This window comes from Schistosoma haematobium, chromosome ZW (genome assembly GCF_000699445.3).
Source record: "Schistosoma haematobium chromosome ZW, whole genome shotgun sequence".
Taxonomy (NCBI): Eukaryota; Metazoa; Platyhelminthes; class Trematoda; order Strigeidida; family Schistosomatidae; genus Schistosoma; species Schistosoma haematobium.
Window position 1 is genome coordinate 72,322,208 of NC_067195.1, and position 23,214 is coordinate 72,345,421.

Here is a 23,214-nt window from a genome sequence, read left to right on the forward strand (position 1 = left end):
TCTCTTTCGATGTGACGAACTTTTCATATATGATCTGCGAAAACAAAGCTAGTATGACTTTTATCAGATGATTGCAATAATGTATAACTAAATTCATCAAATTGTCCTATATGTAGTCTTCTTTAAGGCGGATTACGTATTTTATGATTACTTGTATATACGCATGCTAAAATTATGGAGTTACAGGTTACCGAAAAACAGGTAGGAATACACCAGTTTCACATGTATGACTGAAGCATTGAAAAACGAAATTTTAAGTTTTTCTCGTAAATTATGAAACATCGAATTATTATGTGTTAAATAGTGATCTACTCACCTTCTTCAATAGTCTTTTTAGTCGTAATAGGCGTCTTCGTCTTCCAGATTTCTTTTTGAACTCTTCATGATCTTCAGACGAGTCATTTATTTTACCCAAATAATCACACGACTGAGAACGAGAAAGTGTTGATTGTTCTAAGAATCCAGATAATTTTTTATCCATTGTACTTTGAGAGCCAGATTTTAAATACTCCCAGGAGTTTTGAGTTTTTAAAGTTTGTGGTGACTTAGATCTCGATTTTTCTTTACTTTTAACTGGATGAGTTTCTTCTATTAACTGGTTATTATTTATTTCAAATAAAAAACCATAAATATTATATGAAAAGGTAAAATTTACGAGATCTGTCTTAAATGTGTACTGTGTAGTAATAGTAATAATAATTATAGTAGTAATGTAGTGAACGAGAACACACAAAAAAACAACCAAATGAATCGCTACATAAGATTACAGAATATCTTGGTAAAATCTGAGAATCTTACAGTAAATGTTTCGTTTGCAAAATATCCATCAGTTGTCCCGAACTTTGTTGTTCTTTCGTTTCCATAGCACTTATTCTCTGTTCTCGTTTTCTCCGATTCAATTTTCTCGACCTTCTGCCGCCAAACATTCCGATTTCTATTGATAATACATACCACTTATATCTGTCGACATCAGTAGCGCACACTACTGTAGTGGTAGTAGTGCAGTTGTAGTAGTGAAGTAGTAGTATCTATTTAATAATTGGAACTACTTCTAGTGTTTTAATTTTTGATAGTTATTAAGAAGAAAATCGAATAGAAGATGATTATATCATCCCGTAAGAAACAATTTTGCTAAAAAACGCTGACCAGAATAAACAATTTAAACTCTGCTCTTCGAGTTGGAGGATATTCACTCAGACTACTTATAACGCCACAAAGTGAAGGCCGGGATTCCTCGCAAGTTACGAGGTCGATTCCCTTTCTAACGACCAGAACAACAATTAATTTAGGTACATAGAATGTCTGGACAACGTGGGGAACCGGGAGGACCATTCAAATAGCTGCGAAATGAGGACATATAACTTGACGGTTCTCGGAACAAGTGAAACCATTTGAATCCAACGGAGACTGCAAAGATTATATTCGCGAGAGATGTTATTGTATTCTAGTCATGAAGAAAATGCTCAAAACACTTGGAGGGTTGCTCTGATGACGTTCAAAGAACCACGTAAAGCAATAATAGGATGGGAGTCTCATGGATTCCGAATCATCAAAGCATCCTTTAAAACAGAGAAGGAAGTAATCATAATGAATGTTATCCAGTGTTATGCACCCACCAATGATAGCAATAATGACGGCAAGGATAAATTTTATGAGAAGCTGTAATCGATCATAGTGAATTGGTCAGAAAAGGACCTGATCATCCTGTTGGGATGTTGCTGAACTGGATGAAAGATTCAGTAGACGTCCAGCTTCGGAATTAACATATCGGATCTCGTAAAGATTGGTCACAGACACAGACCAAATAGGGACATCACGGGTCATTGTAGAGCAATCAACTGAATGCAACTCGTCAGTATTCACCAACTTGATTGACTATGAGAAAGCATTTGACAATGTGGATAGGAGGACCTGATGGAACCTTCTTCAACACTATGAAGTGAGTAGCTGAGAGGATCGCCATCATCATGCGTAACTAATACGACGAACTACAGTACCAAGTGGTGCATGGAGTACAGCTGACAGATGCATTCCAAGTGAGAAGTGGAGTCGGACAAAGCTGCTTAATCTCTCTCTTTCTCTCTCTTCTGGTGGCCAACTGGATTGTGAAGACCTCCACGTTTCAAATAAAACACCAAATACAATGGACAGCTAGGAATCAATTAGACGATTTGGACTTCACAGATGACCTAGCTCTTCTATCTTATACACAGCAACAAATTTAGGAGACTCAGCCAGTGAACTAGCAGTCTTTGCGTCAGCGGGCCTCAACATACACAAATGAAATGCAAGATCTTGAAATACAACACAAAGAGAACCAACCCAGTCACACTTGAAACAGAAACTTTGGAAGAGTTGGAAACTTTCAAGTACCTGGACAGAATCGTCGATAAACAAGGAGGATTTGACTCAGATATGAAGGCACAGATTGACAAGACATTTGCATGAAATAGTGACATTCAGTCCACCTATCGCTATAATGATCTCTCCCTAACATTTTTGACAGTTAGATTTAAGATTTTTTCCCATTTATCAGTTTTTATATTTTTCGTCTGCATTTGTTGTTTCGATTGTCGAATGTGTAATACACTCAAAATCTTAAGTGTCAATTTGTAGTTTCGATTATAGATCTTCTTAATCTTAAGTATATGTTCTTGCCCAGTGTTGTCATCATCATACATAAATGCATCTTATGCGTTAACTGGTAGATTGAATTACTTTTTCACCTATTTATCTCTCTTCCGAACTCTCACAGACTCTCTGACCTTCAAACTAACACATAACCTACATTTCGACTAAATGAAAACCTACCAAAAACTGAGTGTTGCAGCTGGAATTGTGTTGTTCATACAGTAACTGGCTGTTACATAACTAGTTTGTCATATATTTTAAACATGATTCTTATATAACTATTTCAGAAGACATTTTTTATTCAACTGTACATTGACACTGTAAATGCCTTAAATGCCTCACGATTTGAGGTTTGTTAATGTATTGCTAACATTGTTATAAATAATATCATCGTATTCTCAACATATCTCGTGTCCTTACTCCGGCATTTTTACGTGTTAGTTATTTGGTTAGAAGTGCAAATCAAAATTAATAGAAACATAACTGTCATTGAATACTTTCTTGGTGTAATAATGAAGATTAAAACATAAAGATTATACTAAATTTCTTGCTTAACACTACTTATAACCGTTATGGTGAAATGAATATTTGACTAGAAATATTCAATGGGTTATTTGTTATCGTTTAATAAATAACATGAAGTCACTTATTGATTTCTTTCAGGTAAGATCTATTTTCTTCAACAAGTTTAAATCAAATAACAGACGTAAAAAAGACTTGATGAACAAGTTAAAAAAACATTTAGTGAGTATAAATAAACTACACTACAAGGTTGCTGATAAATGTATTCCAGGTGCTATGTTCGGGGAGATTAAGAGATCACCTAAAATCGGCGAACTAAACGAAGCATAGCCGTTATAATGACAAGACAAGCCCAACTGTTCTGATGCGTCCTAGCAGCGCTAACTATAGAGAGAAGACCTGGTTAACAAGCGGGAAAGTATATTCCACAAGCAGCCCAGAAGCACGAACAACAACAAGCACATAACTCAAACGTACATATACAGCATAAAAATGTCCTTGCGAAACGTCACAAAATAGCGTATTAAGAGAGGGAACAGTGAAAATGGGCGCTTTTAGCGCGAGAATGAGAAATTTAAATTTCCAAAATAAAATTACAAAAATATGACGTTTACCAAGTGATTTCTGGGAATCTAGCATATCCAACACCAGGACTACGAACCATAAAGTCCTTCGCCTCTTTCTATTGGACTTTGCAATCTTACTTAGATGATATAATAGTTCTATGAAGTTGCAATTCGAAAATCAAACAATAAAGGATTGTATCACAAGCATTTTATTCTTCAAATATCAAATCCAGCAAATAAAACTATGATTTCTAAGGATATAGTGATAATACTCAAGAGATTCACAGATGAAGTTTCTTAGTTGTTCGATATATTTTATATTATCTAGCTAAACATTATCAACGCTAATGTATACAACAATAATTAAAGAAGTATATGAAAAATTAAAGTTCGAAATTTAAGAGTTTACTAAAGTGTTTGTTTTTAATAGTCAAGTGGATCTACTCCTCAGCAACACAAAAACTTTTTTTAATTTTAGCATTTTAACCTTTTAAAATGTTCACTAATCATCATCAAGAAGTCAGTTCCTTTGTAGTCTAAAAACATTTCTTAGTCACATAGTTTATATTATGAAGTGTCTACAGAAAACATAAAACTCACCATTTGATTCAATGAGCTCTTCTCATTCTCATCACCTGAAAAAAAAAGGTCAGTGATTAAAGTACATGTATATTGCTTAATAAAATAATCCGAAAACTAATGATCATATCAAAATGTAGAATAAGCTTTCATCAATAAATTTTTGATAATGATTCCTGAATCGATTTCTTAACTGATTACAAGCTACAGATTAAATACAATTTGAATATTGTTTCATAACTTAGTTTCACTTAATCATTTCGAACTAAGCATAATACACAAATGTGTTTAAAGCTTAAATCTAAATTATTTCAAGTGATAGTGAACTTCTATTGAACATGTTAGTTAGTGATTACGTGGATATTGTAAAGTAGTAATAATGATTTTAATTTCAATGTTGTACATAGTTATTAAGTTTTCGTTTGGTAACTGTAACCAATCATTGAATAATAAACTTATTCATTACATATGAAAACAGAGCCAAGTAAACAGAGATCGTTGTCTATTATAAAGCTATTATTCTTTTTATTAATGTGAATTTATATGAACGAAAATTCGAATAAGAACTGGAAATGAATGAAAAGTAAATCTATTTTATTTTTAACTATGTCTACATCATTTACTTTTTTCTTATTATAATATGTGGAGTACATAATGAAGACATTAACTTTCTGAGAGCAATTCAATTGACATAATAATAATAATAGTAATTAACAGTCATAAATATGTCGATAAAAGTTTCCTTAATCCCTACTTTCAATTTTCACCAGTGAATTGTTCAGTTTCAATTGAAGTGTCATTATCTAAATTAGACATTTCATTATTACCTCCATCTATGTTATAAGACTTTGAATGTAAGTTACTACACAATACAAAGCTTATATCACTTTTATATTTTGAAACTGGTTAGGTCAATACAAATTTATGTTAATGTTTTTAGCAGTTGATAGTTCTATGTCAACTGAAATTAGGTCTACGATAATGATATACAATTGATTGATCACTGGGTGGTGATCATTGTCATGTATATCAGGTCTTTCTTAATGTAGATTGAATCCTATCGACCAATTTTCAATGTGGCCACCAGTCTAGGTGACTCGACATTGAGTGCACTATGTTAAGATAAGATGGTGTTTGGAGGTAGTCAACAGGAAACCCTGAACCTAACAACATCAAACCGTTATTTATATTTTTTCTATTAGCAACATTAATTGAAATTTCAACCGAGATTTATAAGTCAATTAGCTGAATGACACTCAATCATGGGAGAGTTAAAAACAGCACAAATTATTTGACCGTCTTATTCAATTATTTTCTAACACCTATTCACAATTAATACATTTTTCTAAATTTTGTACATTTATATTCTAAGTAGTTCTATGGATAATTATTCCAGTGCTAACGAAATTTATTGTTTAGAGGATACTTTGGATAGACTGGTTATTCAATAGCTTATTTTATCTATGGTGAACAATACGTTCTTATGTATTCTAAAATCAATCCACATAATATAGAGAGGTGATATTAACAATTTCATTTGTTGTACGGATTTTAACATACATATATTTGGATAAACTATATAATTTTAGAACTAGCAACATCCTAAGATGGATAGTGACTAGCATTAGAATCCAGAACTCGCGTTTCGTCCTATTCGGGACTAGTAAGCTGGATGTACCTGCATCTCAGAGTTGATGTTCACTCTGTGACTTGAACCCAGTACCGTTTGCTTCAAACATCACCGGGTTATCAACTTAGCGCCCAGCTGAAGAGTCCTACATACGACGAAACGCGAGTTCTGGATTCCACTGCTAGCCACTATCCATCTTTGCTTATAATGCTTGTGAATTAAGGCAACATCGTGGCAATACGCACAGTATGCACATATGTCAATAAGAGACTGGTCAATTGCAGTCCTGAACATTGATAAGAAGATTCAAGTAAACAATACCGGGTAAATTTAATGACATCCTAATTTTTATATGAGCTTAAATATTGATTAGTAAGACACTGAACTATTAAAAAATGTTTATAAATGGAAATTCTATTAAAGAGGGTAACTTACTTGGTTTAGAAGGTGAGTTCTACAAAAAATATAATAATGCACTTAATGTCTAAGATAGTGAAAATGGAAGTTACATTCTTCATTAACTTCGAAACTACTATTGGAATCATATTACTGATTAGTTTAACTCGATACACTTGAAATTCAGTAAACATTGTCTACAGTTTAGAGTCAACTACATGTTGATTAATGTTATTAATTATAAAAATTGAAAAGATTTTTGTGGCGACGTTGCATTTTTAGAAAAAGTATATTCAAAGTGCTAGGTGAAAATTTATATATTGTTTTCGTATAACTAAACCTTTAACCACGAATATCGAATATGTAATTACAAAGCAACTAGTACAGTTCTATTCATTGACATCATCTTATGATTAAAATGCCTACTACAAGTTCGTATTTATACACACACATAGTATAAATACGTAGATCAAATTAGCTTTTTCACAATGTTTTGAATGTTTATACTTGTACCCCGCTGAACTTTCAGACATTGAAAACAAGACTAAAGTTATGTTTCTCTGACATCATTAGGAATCTTTTGAAAATCTAATATCATATAGAATATTTCAGACCACTCATTAAAAGCTTCCAACCTATGATTCATACATGCTTTCATAAGCTATTTGTAACTTTTGCCGAAAATCTAACTAAGGATATTCATTGAGCTCCATTCCTTTGACGTACACGTATAGGATGGCATTAGTTATCATAGTTAAAATTTATTTACATCCAGTTAAATGCATGTGGAGTTTAAAGAAAACGTGATACCTGAGAGGCTACAACGAATGGGACTTTTAAGAAGTTCCTTTATTTGTGATTGTGGTAATAAAATGACTTGTGAACCTTGTGCGGACTACCGATTGAGACTATGCCAAATCATGATAATTGTTGCGAACTGAATAATAAAAGCACCAGTTACATTGACTGTAGCTGGGTACTACAATATATACGGATGATTGGAGAGCGTACAGATGACTACATAGACTTGGTTATGTGCATCGTGTCGTTATCCATAAGCGGCATTTTGTGTACCCAACAACCGGAGTACACACAAACAATGTTGAAGCTATGTGGTAGAGGCTGAAAGAGATTTTGCAACCTTATCATGGCTCCAGAGGCCGATTATTATGGAGCCATACAGATGATTTCCTCTACAATATACATTATGATTTTAGAATATCTGAACCTCTTTTTAACCTTGATAAGTTTTAAAACCATGTAAAAGAAGTGTATCCACTTTAATTCTTTGATATTGTATAAAATATTTTTATTCTGTACTAACTCTTTTCTGATTGGCCAATAGTTCTCAGGGTCACTTGGGACGCGTTCAAAGGTTATCCATAAATTATAGTCTCGCCGTATTTACATATATAAAATAATTAGTTTATGCATAGAACTCACAACAATATTTTTTGATGAATTATTCAGTTTTGAAATCACTTCACTTTCTAAAATATACATTTACACAAATAAATAAATTAAGTAACTTAATCAAAAAATTATTTTTCTTACAAAAATTTTCAGTTTAGGTTTTGTGGAGATTGTTTAGTTTTTTGATTGAAATCATGAGTCATTTGAAACTAGACCACCATGGAAAACCTGGAGGCACTGGATGGCAGTTTCGTCCTAGTATAAGACTCCTCAGCAGTGCGCATCCACGATCCCATACCCCGCGAGATTCGAACCCAGAACCTAACAGTCTCGCGCCAGGCGCTTAACCAACTAGACCACTGAGCCGGCATCCAATGGTGTTAATTTTCAACCCCAACCAATCCACGAAATTGCGCCACCATCTTCCATTGTACTGAGGCAGACACCTGTTTCTTCCCGACACGGATTAGCTCCACTGATCACGGCTTCTCACCAGAACTCCGAGAATGATTTATTGATTTGTATTTCTTTTTCAGAAATGAATCCCACTGTAGTTTACATTCATGAAAGAAATTTCATTTCATTTCCTTTTAAGAAATTATTATAGTTGATTTTGATGCAAAGTTGAATCAACGTTAACAGTGGGATCCCGGACACATAGTTTGTCCCATTTTGAACTAATCTGTTGGATGTTGATGCTTCTCAGTAGTGATGTTCACTATAGTGTTCGAACCCAGTAAATTTTGCTTCAAACCCCAGCTAGCTAACCATTTAACTATTGAGTTCAGGCAGACATCAGCTTGTCTGACAGGGAAAAGTCTTATTCCACTTTTAAGCATTTAAATCTTCCAGTTATTAATGTTGAGGACTGAAATTGATCACTCTTATTTATGTACTTATAAATGCTTCCTGGGCAGATCACCTGGGTATTTTCACTAAGTTACAAGCACTTTTATGCAAAGGTGGATATTAACTAGCAATGTTAATCCAATCTACTCAGGATGCATATATGCTTGCATTGCTTGATCAATTGCAAATCTTAACATTAACAATGTGAAAAATTAAAAGCGTACAAAAATGAAATAATTATGATTAATTTCTTTTATTATTCCAATGATTTAATAGAAATCATTCAGAGTCAATATATTTATAGATTCTTGAACATCTCATCGTAACAACTACTACCTATAGTGAATCCACTTAAAACGTTTATTAATTCATTTCCAATTACTTAATTTGGCGATTGCTGAGCATCGAATAAAGTAACCATGAACCTTGTTATATTCCTGCGAGAGTTATGAATGATAACTTTTGAGAACCATTCATAGACTAATACGATACATGTATTTTTATTGTATAATTATTAAGTAGCTAAACTATTCATATTCCCGTTCCTCTTACCATAAGCTTTATTTTGACCTATGAACTTGGATTATACGATTTACCATTCTTCAGTTATGCCTTGTCTATCAATTACTATCTTCCACATTCACAGCCATATTTGGCTAAATCTTGCACAAATGTTGTTTCCTATTTTATGGTACGATGTGGTCTGTTTGGATTATATATGTAAACCCAGTATGTTTGAAATAAATGATTCATATCGCAGAGGCTGAGATTAGTGTTCTGGACTTAACAATCAGTGCTAGGAGGAAAGCAGGACCGATAAGTACTCTTGACTGCTCGTACATGGTTTTATGCGTTATTGGTCCGGTCGATAATTCACTGTTCTCTAATTGGCGGTATCATTACATTATACATTAACAGGGCACAAGGTATATATTCAACAAGATAAAACAAGTATTCTTTCATCTTCATAGCTCCTAAACTTATCACTTTAAACTCAGCTTCAAATATTATCTAATGTATATTCAACTAAATAGTTGACAAAACTCTATAAAAAACATTCTGTTCATGAACTGTAATTCACGAAACGTCTTCATCAACAAATCCTAATCTCAAAATAATAGCTTTAATCTATTCTTATTACTTTGTCTTTTAACCAAATGCATACAATGCGAGTTATTTACTCAACTGCGATGAACTAATAAATTATTACTTTTTTCCTTTATACTCTCCCCTGATTCTTCCATAAAAATGAAGGCTATCACTATCAAATCATTGCATAAACTTACTTGCCTTACGTAGATTATTTTGAAGTGGTTTAAATCTTACATCAATTTTTAACGGACTGGTTTCTTTTGTTTCAGTATAATGATTAAACCAATCACCTGTATTACAGATACATTTCCTGTTATAAAAAAGGAAATTGTGTAAAACATTTATTTTGTTTCATCAAAATATTCATTCAATAATTAGTATGACGTAACCTCAACTGCCTTCTAGCAGTTAAACGTATAATTGTTAAACTGGACAAATATATTCATAACAGATCTTCATGACTACCTCATTACAAATTAATAATGTTCAATCAATGATATTGGGAGGACGGCCCACACGTGAACTTGAGAAAGCTCTAAGAAGCTCAGAAAGAACCGAAGATATTCCATCCCATCATCTTTTAGAAGAATATTGCGTAATCCCTACGTGTAGCTTCTCTATCAGACAAATGCTAATAACCCCCTGTGTGCGGATTGGAAGACTATAATAATGATTTCGTTTTGACTAAAAACTGTAAATACCCAACAGTTTTGTACCATAATTTACACTGTTTGGAATAGAAGTCCTTACACTTGTCTTTTATCTTCTGAGTTGCGACTTGCCAGGGTTCTAGCGTTCGAGTGCTCACGTTTTACGCAGTATATTAAGAATCTAAGATCTAGATATAACAGATATCATATTACGCTATCCATTTTAACTGATAAGTAGCCTGGTGAGACCAGAATGATAATCCCAATGCAACCTTATAATAAAAACTTGTGCAGTTAATAATAACAACTTACTTACGCCTTTGACCCCCAATAGAACATAAATAAGTTGTAATTATTAACTCCACAAGTTTTCATTATAACGTTGAGTTGGTATTATTATTATTCTAGTTCCACCAGGCTACTCGCTAAAAAAACGCTAACTAGGAAAAAAAAATTTTTTAAAACAGTCATTAAATGGATTGACGGTTTTACTTACAAGTTTGAATATGTAAATTCAGTACTCTCTTAAAAGATCCAAAACATTTGAGTTTAAACATCAACAGATTTTAATAAATACTTGAGTTTATTATTATAAATTTCTTCAAATATATAGTTTAGTTTTATTTGGCATATATGCCATATACATATTATTACTCAAACTACTCCATATATTTCACAGGTTGAAATCATGAGTCGATTGAAGCTAGACCATCATGGAAATCCTGGAAGCACTGGACGGCCATTTCGTCCTAGTATGGGACTCCTCAGCAGTGCGTATCCACGATCCCGCACCACGCGGGGCTCGAACCCAGGACCTACTGGCTTCGCGCGCGAACACAACCACTAGACCACTGAGCCGGCATCCAACGGTGTTAATGTCTAACTTCAACCAATCCACGAAGTTGCTCCACCGTACACCATTGTCTTCACTGAGTTGTTATCTCACAACAGATCTGGTTGAACTCCACTGGTAACGGCTTCTCACTAGAACTCCAGGAGTTTTTCCTGATACTCCATATATACCGTTTTAAGTAAATCCCAAATTGGATATTCAGTTCATATAAACTTAGTAATGCAAGTAATAAGTCAAAATATATCTTAAAATAACACTGCATTTTTACAGGTAGATCGTATTTTTCCTTGTTGTTATAAGTTCTGAAATGAATATTTGAAAACTTGATTTCGAGTTCTATCATAGACTTTGTTAATGAGATTTGATGGGTAGATTATATCCATTCTGTTGACTGTTTTAACTACAAATCTTGTTTTTTAATTTATGTTTTAAAAGTTGACTAATTCCAAAGTCTTTCAGAAATTATTTGTAGCTGAATAGGTCTAATTGGATGGATATATTTTTCAATTTCTACTCTTCGTCACTTATATGCCAAGACGTTTTATCTAGAGATTATAATAATAAACCACTAACATGTAAACAAATATGAGTCAATTGTTTTATGACTGGTGATCGACTATTATGACTGTGTCATCAATTGTTAAATCTGATCGTCAGTGCTAATTATGTCAGAATAGCTTATCACTTATACTTGTAAAGCGAGGAACCATTACAATTCTCACGGTGAGTAAATATGAACACAAAGGCTGATACAAGTGAAATTTTGTTAACCCCAAAACACGACGACGACCCTAGTCTAAAATACACTCATTTATATATTGATTAATAATTAGGATGAAATCGTATATATGAAAAATACAGTTATAACAAATCATATGCTACATGTCATGCTGAGCATAGTATATCGTACGTTATACAGAATAAAATGTCATACAGGATAAAAGAAACAAATACTACACTGAGTAGTCACTGCATTGAATTAAAACAAAAATAATGTTGAACAAAAATTATAATGAATAAATCATTCTTATTTTGACATTTCTTCCCGTCATATGAGGTTGAAATTATAGTCTGATTTAAGGTGCTATAGGAATTTATTTTAAAATTGACAGTTCAACCTGCAACAAATTAATTAGCGTTAAAAATATAGACCGATGAGTGACACTTCAATGATCCATTAGTTCTGTTACTTATGATATTATGTGAATGTGTTATTAAACATTATTGAATTAGTACCGATTCTCTATCTACTGTTCCTGGTTTTTAATTGTTCATCTTAAATCTTTATCACTTTGAAAATGGTATATCATGATCTAGTTAGCCAATTTATAATAACATGCTTTACTCATTTCACAACCTTCTTTTTGTAGAATATTTTGTGAAGTTTCAAACATTCCGAAGATAAATATATTTATGACATTTACAAATGATTGTATCAGGTTAAAAATCTTTGAAAAAGCTATCCAGGTTACACACAAGAATTATCATTTCTATTATATAATAACAACTAACTATTCCTGTGATATAAAAGAAACTCCTCAACTATAAACTATTATGCAACTCTATCAACTGTTTTTGATTGAGATCATGAACTGATTGATGTCAGACCAGCATTGAAAACCTGGAAGCACCGAACGGTTGTTTCGTCCTATTTTGGGCCTCTTCAGCAGTGCGCATCCACGGTCCCACTCGCGAGATATAAACAATTTGTTTAACAACGGTATGTTAAACTTTCTAAACTGATATATTTTAAAGAAAAACAGTTTTAGAATAATCATAAAACACTTCCCAAATAAATAAAGATCATGTGAAGATTTCTGTTGAGGTTTGACCTGTATCAACAACAGACAATGTTAAAACTATCAGTTTTCTATTTATTGTTTTATTAGTACTTTAATCACATCAAGATTATAAATTTACGAACTAGATTCCTTACGATGTCGTAACTGTTCACTTCTAATATATTTCAAATTGTAATTTTCAATTGGTTTAACATCTTAGTCAGTGAATTAACTGACTTTGACAATCATTTCATTCTCCTATGACTTTATCCAAAAACTTGTTACTGATTACCATAAAATCATAATATACATTTTCTGAATAATTTCCTCGACGAATGAACGTCAGTTGGAAAACCACTAAGTTACAGAGAGCATTCAACACATACTTATGTTTTCAGTAGTGCACATTTAAAAACATAATTACAAATAACCTCAAAAACTAAAAGTATCATAGAGATCATAGTTCATTTAGATTATATAAATAAAATAAACGTTTTTAGCTATAACTCTTTAGCCCTCCTATCCCATGCACTCGAACAAATGCAGATAAAGACAGTTAGTGTAGTAGCAGTCTCTGCATCAGTAGGCTTCAACATACACAAGGGGAAAACAAAGGTCCTCAAATACAACACGGAGAACACCAACACAGTCACATTTGATGGCGAAACTCTAGAAGATGTGGAATCCTTCACATACCTGGAAAGCATCATCGATGAACAAGGAGGATCAGATGCAGACGTAAAGGCGAGGATTGACAAATCAAGGACAGCATTCCTACAACTGAACAACAAATACAACTCAAAACAACTTTCAACCAATATCAAAGTCAGGATCTTCAATACGAACATCAAGACAGTTCTACTGTATGGAGCTGAAACTTGGAGAACTACAACGACCACAATCAAGAAAGTACAAGTATTTATAAATGGTTGTCTACGCAAGATACTCAACATCCATTAGCTGGATACCATCAGCAACAGCCTTCTCTAGGAGAGAACAAACCAGCTTCCAGCTGAAGGGGAAGTTAGGAAGTGACGATGGAAATGGATAGGGCATACATTACGCAAATCATCAAACTGCATCACGAGGCAAGCCCTAACTTGGAATTCTGAAGAGAAGCGGAAAAGAGGAATGCCAAAGGACAGATTATGTCGAGAAATAGAATCAGATATGAAAAAAACGAATTGCAACTGGAATGAGCTGTAAAGGATTGCACAGGATAGGGTTGGATGGAGAATGCTAGTGAGTGGCCTATGCTCGTTCACGAGGAGTAACAAGCGTAAGTAAGTAAGTAAGTAAGTAAGTAAGTAGGTAAGCTATAACTCTTTGAATGATTGTCTACATATCAGTGTCATATTTTAAAGTAATCTCAACTGGAATTCAAGTTTATAAACCAAAAATATTTAATTTGTTACTGAAAGAGATAGGTTCATTTTAATGGGGACAAACACTCCATAAAACTAATTTTTTGAAATACAATTTTTCTATTAAAAAAATATGTTAAAGACGGTACTTTGATGAAAAAACAAACATTTTCAAAACAAAACAATAGAATTCCAATTATTGATTAATTAATAACTATCAATAGATTTTTGTTTTGTGGAACATAGAAATAATTTATCGATATTTTAATAGGAATATGCCTAGTGATCTTAGTAACTTGTGATTTATTGATTTAAAAACTAAGTACTTAGTGGGTTTTTTTTAGATAAATGGAGACTTTTTTTATTACTTGTAACAATAATAAGTGATTAACAAAAGATAAAACATTCTTAGATCATTTGAGATTTCTAGAACTTTCACTGTGAAATATATCAAACGATATAGTTTACTTGAATGTTTACTATCAACACATGGACTGAACTAATTCTCTTGATAATATGTTAGTTAAAAATTTGTAGATAGAAATAATTCTAATTCATTCATTATAATTACGTTTATATTCAGTACTATGTAATGCTTCACTACAAGTCAAACAATGCAATAACAATGAAGCTGTAATCACAAAGTCGTCGTCAATCAGTACACTATCCATAGAAATTATGTATTATGAAGTTGTTTGGCAAACAAAATGCTGACCGTCTAACGCTTCTACATTCTGTAGGTTTACTAATTCGATTTAGTAAAAAAGTATTGTTATTATGGGCCATTCTAACGGCCGATGAATTGTAGATACACATCATCGACTAATTTTAGTTATATAATAGCTAGACATCAGAAATTAATAGAAAACTATTTCATTCAGTGATGAAACTTCTAGATTCCTCATCCACTACTACTCCATGGCTTGAACCCAGAACGTTCAGGTCGAGCGACAAAAGCTTGTGTTTTAGAATTGGTATCAAATAGCCTACATTTCTAACCTCAGTTAATCTGTGATATTGGGCTGCCACAATCCATTGATACTTACTAAACCTATCTCAAACCCAAGATGGTTGCACCTCACTAGAACTCCGTGAATAACTTAAGTCAATTCATAATGTGAAACTTCAAAAGTGTTCTTAACACTATCCTATATATACCAATTTTGATAGAACTTTGTAGACACATGAAATATTGTATTATTTAACCACTGAATTAGTTTTATTCCCATAATCAAGTTACTTTAATAAAAGAAATAAACTTCCTCTTAACAATCTATTGTTTTTTAAAACAGTATCCGTTTATTTATCAATTTTTGTAATTAGTTTCAATATGTTGCTACACATGTGGTTCTCATTTATCATACTAATGATGTGAAAATATAAAAGATAAACTGTATTGCACAAGACAAGATGTTTTGAATACTTTAAAGAAAACTTCTAAGATAAATATTTTTTTTAATTTCTCAATTTTTTTTCAACTGTAAGTTGATGCTTCAAAACTGAACATTTAATAGTTGCATTTATTACAAGCAGCATCAATTCAATGTTTTAATAGATTTTGAAGATGTGAAAATTCTCCCACGCTGGGAGTCGAACCTGGGTAACCTTGGTGAAAGCCAGGAATCCTAACCGCTAGACTATACGGGAAATACAGTTTGAAACTTATTTATCAGTAGTATTTATTCATAAAACTAATTTCATATTACATTACTCACAATTGACAAAATAAAAATAATTTATTACTTGAAATAAATAGACATTTATCCCTTTCAAACTATTATATCAAATGTAAGAATCTATGATAAACAAAATGGAGTATGATTTTTTGTATTACGTTAAATCATTAATCAAATATCTTCAGTATTTGTATTAGTGAAAGATCTGGATCAATGTTTTTTTTATACTGAGAACATTTTATAACTAACAAAACTGTTATTATATTAGGTATATTAGATGACATGGTTTAGAATGAATCATAATGACTTCAATGTAATAATATAATCATACATTATCGTTTGTATTCACAAACTGTTAGGTCCCGATAAACATAATGAATGGTAACTGTGGGATCTTTTTATGGACCAATACTAAACGTATATTTTTACCGTATAATTGTTAAATAACTAAACTATTCATATTCATGTTCTTCTTACTATAAGCTTTATTTTGACCCATAAACTATTATTATACGATTTACCATTCTTAAGTTATACCCAGTGTATTAATTACTACCTCCCTCATTCACAGCCACATCTGGTTAATTATTGTACAAATGTTGTTTCATATTTTATTGGTACGTTGTGGTCTGTTTGATTGGTATATAAACTCAGTATGTTTGAAATATAATGATTCATATTGCACAGGCTGAGACTTGCGTTCTGGACTAAGCTGGCTGGGCTAGGCGAGAAGCAGGACCAATCAGAACTCTAGGCTGCTCATACGGGTTTACGCGTCATTGATCTGATTGATAATTCACTGCTCTTTAATCGGCGGCCAGAATTCATAACACAAATACAGTACAAATTTATATTTGTTTATTTCATGTTAATCAATTTTTGATGGAACAGTACAGTCTGTTTTATTTGTAAAAGTCAAATGGATTAAGTTATTGAATTCAGTTACTATGGCATATTTCAAAAGTACAGAACAAAAATAATGATGATTTATTGATTTAAATTATTATGCTTTTACAAAATCTTTTTGATTACCATGTGACCCAATTGAGGTAATTTACTAGTGAAAATCATTACTTTTTTTAAAAAAAATATTTGTAACACATTATTGTATTGTATTAATTTATCATCTGATTTAATGAGAAAATAATGTACCATTCTATTCAGTCATAATAATTCATACTGCATTAGTTATATTTTTCACTCATATCACAATATGAACTTTGTTAGACAATCAATAAAAAGGAAGAAGAAACACTGGTAAATTGTTGAGTTCTATTATGAGACTTCTGTTCTATGGTTATACAGCTGTTAAATACTTCCTTGCTTTCATTGATTTCTAACTATAGCCAATTCATTTTGTCAACAAACGATAATCATCATCACAAAGTCATCATACTGTTAGATATATTTATTCATTGTTATTTTTTACGTAATTACATTTCTTTAAATTTATAGCAATCCATATGTTCAACATATATATGGAGATTGTAGATTCTTCGGTGTGTTATGTGCAATCACCCATAGCTGAAAATGTCAGGATATGTATTGGTGAATTTTTACATTTTTAAACACTTATGACCAGTAAATTTCACGTTTTGGATCATTTAGAGTGCTAGTAACAAAAATTGACAAGACTTGTCTGTTGATGTAATCTATTTAATGAGTAGAAGAAATGATTGATGGAATATGACTGTTAATATTCATTTCCGAAGGACCGTATAACTTAATTAAGAAGGTTAAACATTGAGAATGTTTCTTAGCTGAAATTTTTTTCACTCTTATTAATGCCGAACTCTGAACATAAACATTTATTAAAATATTTAGCTCCTGGTCATACAAATTCCATAGAAGAGAAAGACAGACTGTTTACACAATTTCCTTGTCGAAAATCAATTAAATATTGTATGTATTTAGAGTTCTGTGTGTACAGGTTTATGAAGACTGCTGTTACTGATAGACGGTCACGTTTGAACAGCCATACGACTGTGTATTCCCTTGTTTGATCTGCTGGACATGTTAACCAACAAGAGTTGAAACAAGATGCAAAGGTTGTGCCGTATGGGTTTAAAACAAATATATCATTCTGGGCATGGTTTACTCTGCAAGTGACGTCTTCTCATTAGAGCTTCCGGAATTTTCTCTTGAAGTTGTCCACGAGTGGGTACACGATAATTGTAAGTGTAGGGTTTTGGAGAGTGTTAAATCTCATTGAAGTCCTGAACCCTATGCTAACACTTATCATGTGCTCACTAATGACTAGCTACAAGAGGAATTTCCCAGAGTCCTAGTGAGCAATCGTGATTAATGAAGTTCAAACATGCCGGGTGTGATGCAGTTACCGATCGAAGAACTATATCATTTTGAAAAACGTATTATGGATTTTACAGATATATCCATAAATATCCCTAATTCGCATAATAGTTTTAATACCCGATAAATATTGACAGAACGACGTGGAAATATTTACCATATTTTTTTACCTCTAGTTTTTAAAACAAGGATCATACATTTAAAGCATCATCTTTATATATCAAACCAAATTTAAAAGCGTCCTGTAATTAAGGAAACCAGTTTTGTATATGATATCATAGTAATCAGTTACAGACTGTTATTCAAATTTATTATTGACTTGGGTATAGCGTTTAATAAGTTTACTACATTATAAAATCATTTCAAATTTATCATACTGTTGAGAGTTCATTTCAGTTGTCTAACAATACTAATTTTCTCATTACAAAATCATGAATTGTCTGTTTTGATTGTGATCAATAATTAATTTAGATCTTTTGAATAGTTTAATTTCATATGATTTTGAGATGGTGGAGAAGATTTGTAGCTCAGGTGGATGATTTTAATGGAGTTTTGTTCTCTGAGCTAGATGGTTTGGTCGTAGAGCTTTCATCGATGAATGTAATTTGAAAAATGTACAGGAAAATGTGATTTTGGTATGTGAGTAAATTTTAAAAAACCCAATCACACGTAATGGAGAAACTCTAGAAGAGGTGAAAAGTTTCACGTGGAGGATCTGATGCAGACGTTAAGACGGGGAATGGTAAAGCAAGTACAGTGTTCCTACTTCTGAAGAACATATGCGACTCAAAACAATTGTCAATCAACATCAAATACAGAATCATTATTACAAACGTCAAGACAGTTCTACTATACGGAGCCGAAAAGTGGAGAACTGCTACAACCATAATCAAAAATGTATAAGCATTTTTATAAACAGTTATCTACGTAAGATACTCAATGTCTGTTGACTGGATATCGTCATCAGCAAGCTACTGTGGGTTGATAGGACATACATTACGGAAATCATCAAACTGCATCACGAGATAAGCACTAACTTGGAATCGTGAAGGGAAACAGAAAACAGGAAGGCCAATGAACATACTGCACCGAGAATTGGAAGCAGACATGAAAATGATGAGTAAAAACTGGAAAGAACTGGAGAGAATTGCACAGGACAGCGTTGGATGGAGAATGTTGGTGGTCGCCCTGTTCTCGTTCACGAGGAGTAACAGGCGTAAGTAAGTAAGTAAATTAAAAGAACTAACTCATGTAAGTAAGGGGTAAAAATAGTAATGTAAATGCTTCAGATTAACAAAATGAAATTTTTAAACATTCGAGGATCTTTGCTGTTCATAAATATTAAACTTCTTGCATATTTATTATTTGTCAGCTAACTTTATATACCATTTATTAAGAAGCGATATTTTACTTAAGTCCTCAATCTGGTTCATTATAACATGTCGTAAAATATCATTCTTATCTTTAAATGTTTTCTATAACTCAAAACATTTTTTCCAAGCTCCGCCTTCTAGGTTGTATCTTTTCATTTCTGCAGCAATTTGGATGACTATCCCGGTCTCCCACATTGTACGAATATTCCATATAACTAAATTAACGGTTGCTCTGTATGTCAGAAAGAGCGTCAGCCTGGTGACTTTCTAAGGAACTCGTCTTTCATCATGAGGCATCATAACTCTTCTAACTAAAGACCTTCTAACGCCCAGGGGAGAGTTTAAATGGTTTGAATTATTTTTTCTGGTTGGCGTTCTTTTAGCGAGTTAGTTTTCTACGGGATGGGGTCGGTAAGCCTATGCCCTACCCTCCTCCTTTATCCAGGCTTGGGACCGGCACTAGCCTCAGAGGGGCTCGTCAAAATTGAATGGACATTGATGATTCGTTTTATTGCTAAAGACAGTATTTTAATACTTTATAATAATTTTTCATTATATCTCCGTCTGAATATCGATCAGTTATTTGAGTAAATAATCACCTGATCATTTTAGTTCATTCTGTTAACCATTAACTGATTATTTAAATAACTGTGACCGAACACGTTTATTGTAACACGTTTGGCTAAGATCCTGAATTAAATGTTTTCAAAATTGCTAAGATCTCTTTGTGATGATCACTTAGTATAATATAATGAACTTTACTTGTTAGCATATATAATATTTATTATTACATATTGCATAAAAGGCATTTGCAGATACTTAAACATCTTTACACATTTATGCTGAACTCGCTAAATATTTCTATTCAATAATGCAGCTACATACATCTGTTTGTACGAGAAATATAGTAAATCTATATTTCACTCAGTAGTAGTTATCTATGAGTAATATATTACAGTAATTTGTTAAAAATAAATAAATAAACACGAATATTAGACTAGAAATAATTTTTCAGCTAAATAATTAATTAGTTTCAATGGTTGAAATCATGAGTCAATTGAAACTAGACCACCAAGGAAAATCTGGAAGAACTGGATGGAGTGCGGGACTCTTCAGCAGTGTGCATCCACTATTCCACCCCTCGCGAGATTCGAACCAATTGTCTTCAGTGAGTTGATATCTCACAAGAGATCTGGTTGGACTCCGCTGGTCACGGCTTCACACTAGAACTCCAAGAAATGCCTCTTGAAGTCAGTGTACGATGGCGCAACTTGATGGATCGGTTGAAATTAGACATTAACACCTTTGGATGCCGGCTCAGTGGTCTATTCTTTAAGACTGATAGGTCCTGATTTTGAATTTCGCGAGGGGCAGGGTCGTGGATGCGCACTTCTGAAGAGTCCCATACTAGGACGAAACGACCGTCCAGTTCTTCTAGGTTTTCCGTGGTGATCTAGCTTTAATTGACTCATGATTTCAACTATTGAAGTTTCTAAAAGTCTCCACGAAACCTTTTCTGATAATGAATTAGTTTTTAAAATCCATTAGGAAAAAAACAACCCTTTCATTAGCCAATGAATATTTAAATAATTAATTATAAATTTTGTAATAAATAATTAAAGACCTACGCAATTTCCCAACACTCTTTACATAAAATATTCGAATTTGACAATGATATTTTGCATGCACAATTTTGACAAACATTACGAATACACTTAATACATCGATACGTTTCTGTTAATGAATTAAATTGATGTAAACAGATTGGACATAACTTTGAGAATTTGGATGTAAATCTACGTAACTGTAATGTTGCATATGATCTGCGTTTGTGAATATATTCTAAATGTGACATGTAATCCTCATCTTCAACTGGATTTATATCATTAGATTGAATAATTGTCGTGTAAGTTGAAACAAAGCCACTACCAGGAACTGCTGGGATTTTATTACGCAATTGGTTCATATTACTGAGTAGAATTTCAGGTTGTAGTTTAGAAGGAAATGATCCAACTAAGTCACTGAAAATCGTGAAAAAAATTCTTTATCATACTTTCTAAATAAAAATATACTTATTAATCTTGTCAAGGCAATTAATTTTGTAAACATTTAGAAAGTTAATTTTGTCCGTTTTCTACATTAAATAATACCTAACTTCTCATTAAATTTAGACAAAATATGAACTGGAAACTGGTTAGGGATGAATTTTACGCTAACTGATCAGTGAATGGAAACCAATAATGTCTTTGCCTAATTCATAGTGCACACACGCACACCGGTTTACATCACTGAAGATTTTATACACAATGTTTAGATATTTCCACTTCCTGTCTATCCTGTTCAACTATAAAGCAGTTGTGGAAATCATTGAATTTTTTTCACGTTATTCCGAAAATAAGCTTCTTACGCTATGTCTACATCAGTTAATATTATTAGTTAGATATATGTCGGTTTTTATCATACTTACGGGCAGATGCGTACAAATGTTGTGGATTATAGTTGTTACATAAATATGATATTGTGTTTAGTTCTAAATTGATTTGATTAATATACGTGTTTCCTCTAGTCAACCGCGATATGGATTAGGTTTTATTAAAACTAAACAGAACTAAACGAGAATTTTCATCTACAACACAACCAAATTTTATCAGACAATACAAGTAGAGTATTTGGTAAAACGATAAATTTTAAAGAACTTCTATAAACTCAGACTTTTGATATGAAAATAAATGGAAGAAAAATAAATGAAAGGAATGGTGACCTGTCAAGAGAAATCCAAGCAACACTATTACCAAATGCCTCAAAACATAGTTCTTGAATATCAGCAGGTGGATGAACAAAATACAAGTAACTGGAGAAATAGTATTTTTAACTTTGAGTGTGACTCCTATACCGGGTAAAAACTGGATGAGAGAAATATATTAAAACAGTAGGACCGGGAAATCCTACAGGTGTTCATTTGTTCATCTTAATTTACCTTAGTTTGTTGAATCTAACATGGTTGGCTTTCAAGGAAGAGGGTGTATTTCCACTTGATACTTTTAGGTTCTTTCAAAATCGTGTTATATGGTGTGCCATAATGTTACCAGCGGTTTTGGTAACTAATTTGTTACAGGGTAATGAGTCACACGCTAAGAAGTGGATCGACTTTTATTCTTAAACTTTATAATTTATAGATCTCATGGCATTTGGTGTTTGCTCTCTATCAATTGTACAATTTACTGTTATTGTACCCAGGTAGCTTTTGGTTGTCTGAATAATACGATTTATTGTGATCACATATGTTCTTCCTTGCAATCAGTCTCAAGAAGATTAGGAAGCCTTAGTACTCCTAAAGACATCAATATTTTGGTTTAGCTATTGCACCGAACGAAGTTTGCTTGAAATTTGAATTATTATGATACTTCTATGATACTGTGAACTACCAAGGTTTGATGCTTATCAAAGTATGTGACGGAAAGTAATAATATCATTTCTGGGAATCTTTGGTTTTGGTGAAATTTATCCGGTCTTGGTTGTAGAAAGTTAC

At 32.6% G+C, this 23,214-nt stretch overlaps 1 protein-coding gene across 3 annotated transcripts in view; it reads right to left on the reverse strand.

Annotated features, from left to right (window-relative positions):
* Positions 1-23,214, reverse strand: part of SYTL4_3 (synaptotagmin-like 4) — a gene marked incomplete at its 5' end in the record, with an annotated part of 80,650 nt that overhangs the window by 53,582 nt on the left and 3,854 nt on the right. The window contains 5 exons of one of the 3 annotated variants that reach the window (XM_051212231.1): positions 317-595; positions 4,320-4,354; positions 6,364-6,382; positions 7,768-7,814; positions 9,873-9,988. In XM_051212231.1, coding sequence (XP_051072388.1) covers positions 317-595; positions 4,320-4,322 — 282 coding nt within the window. Of the gene's footprint in view, positions 1-316; positions 596-4,319; positions 4,355-6,363; positions 6,383-7,767; positions 8,281-9,872; positions 9,989-16,381; positions 17,527-21,313; positions 21,707-23,214 lie in introns of those variants that run through there. The other 2 variants (XM_035732639.2, XM_012942986.2) reach the window with 2 other exon arrangements.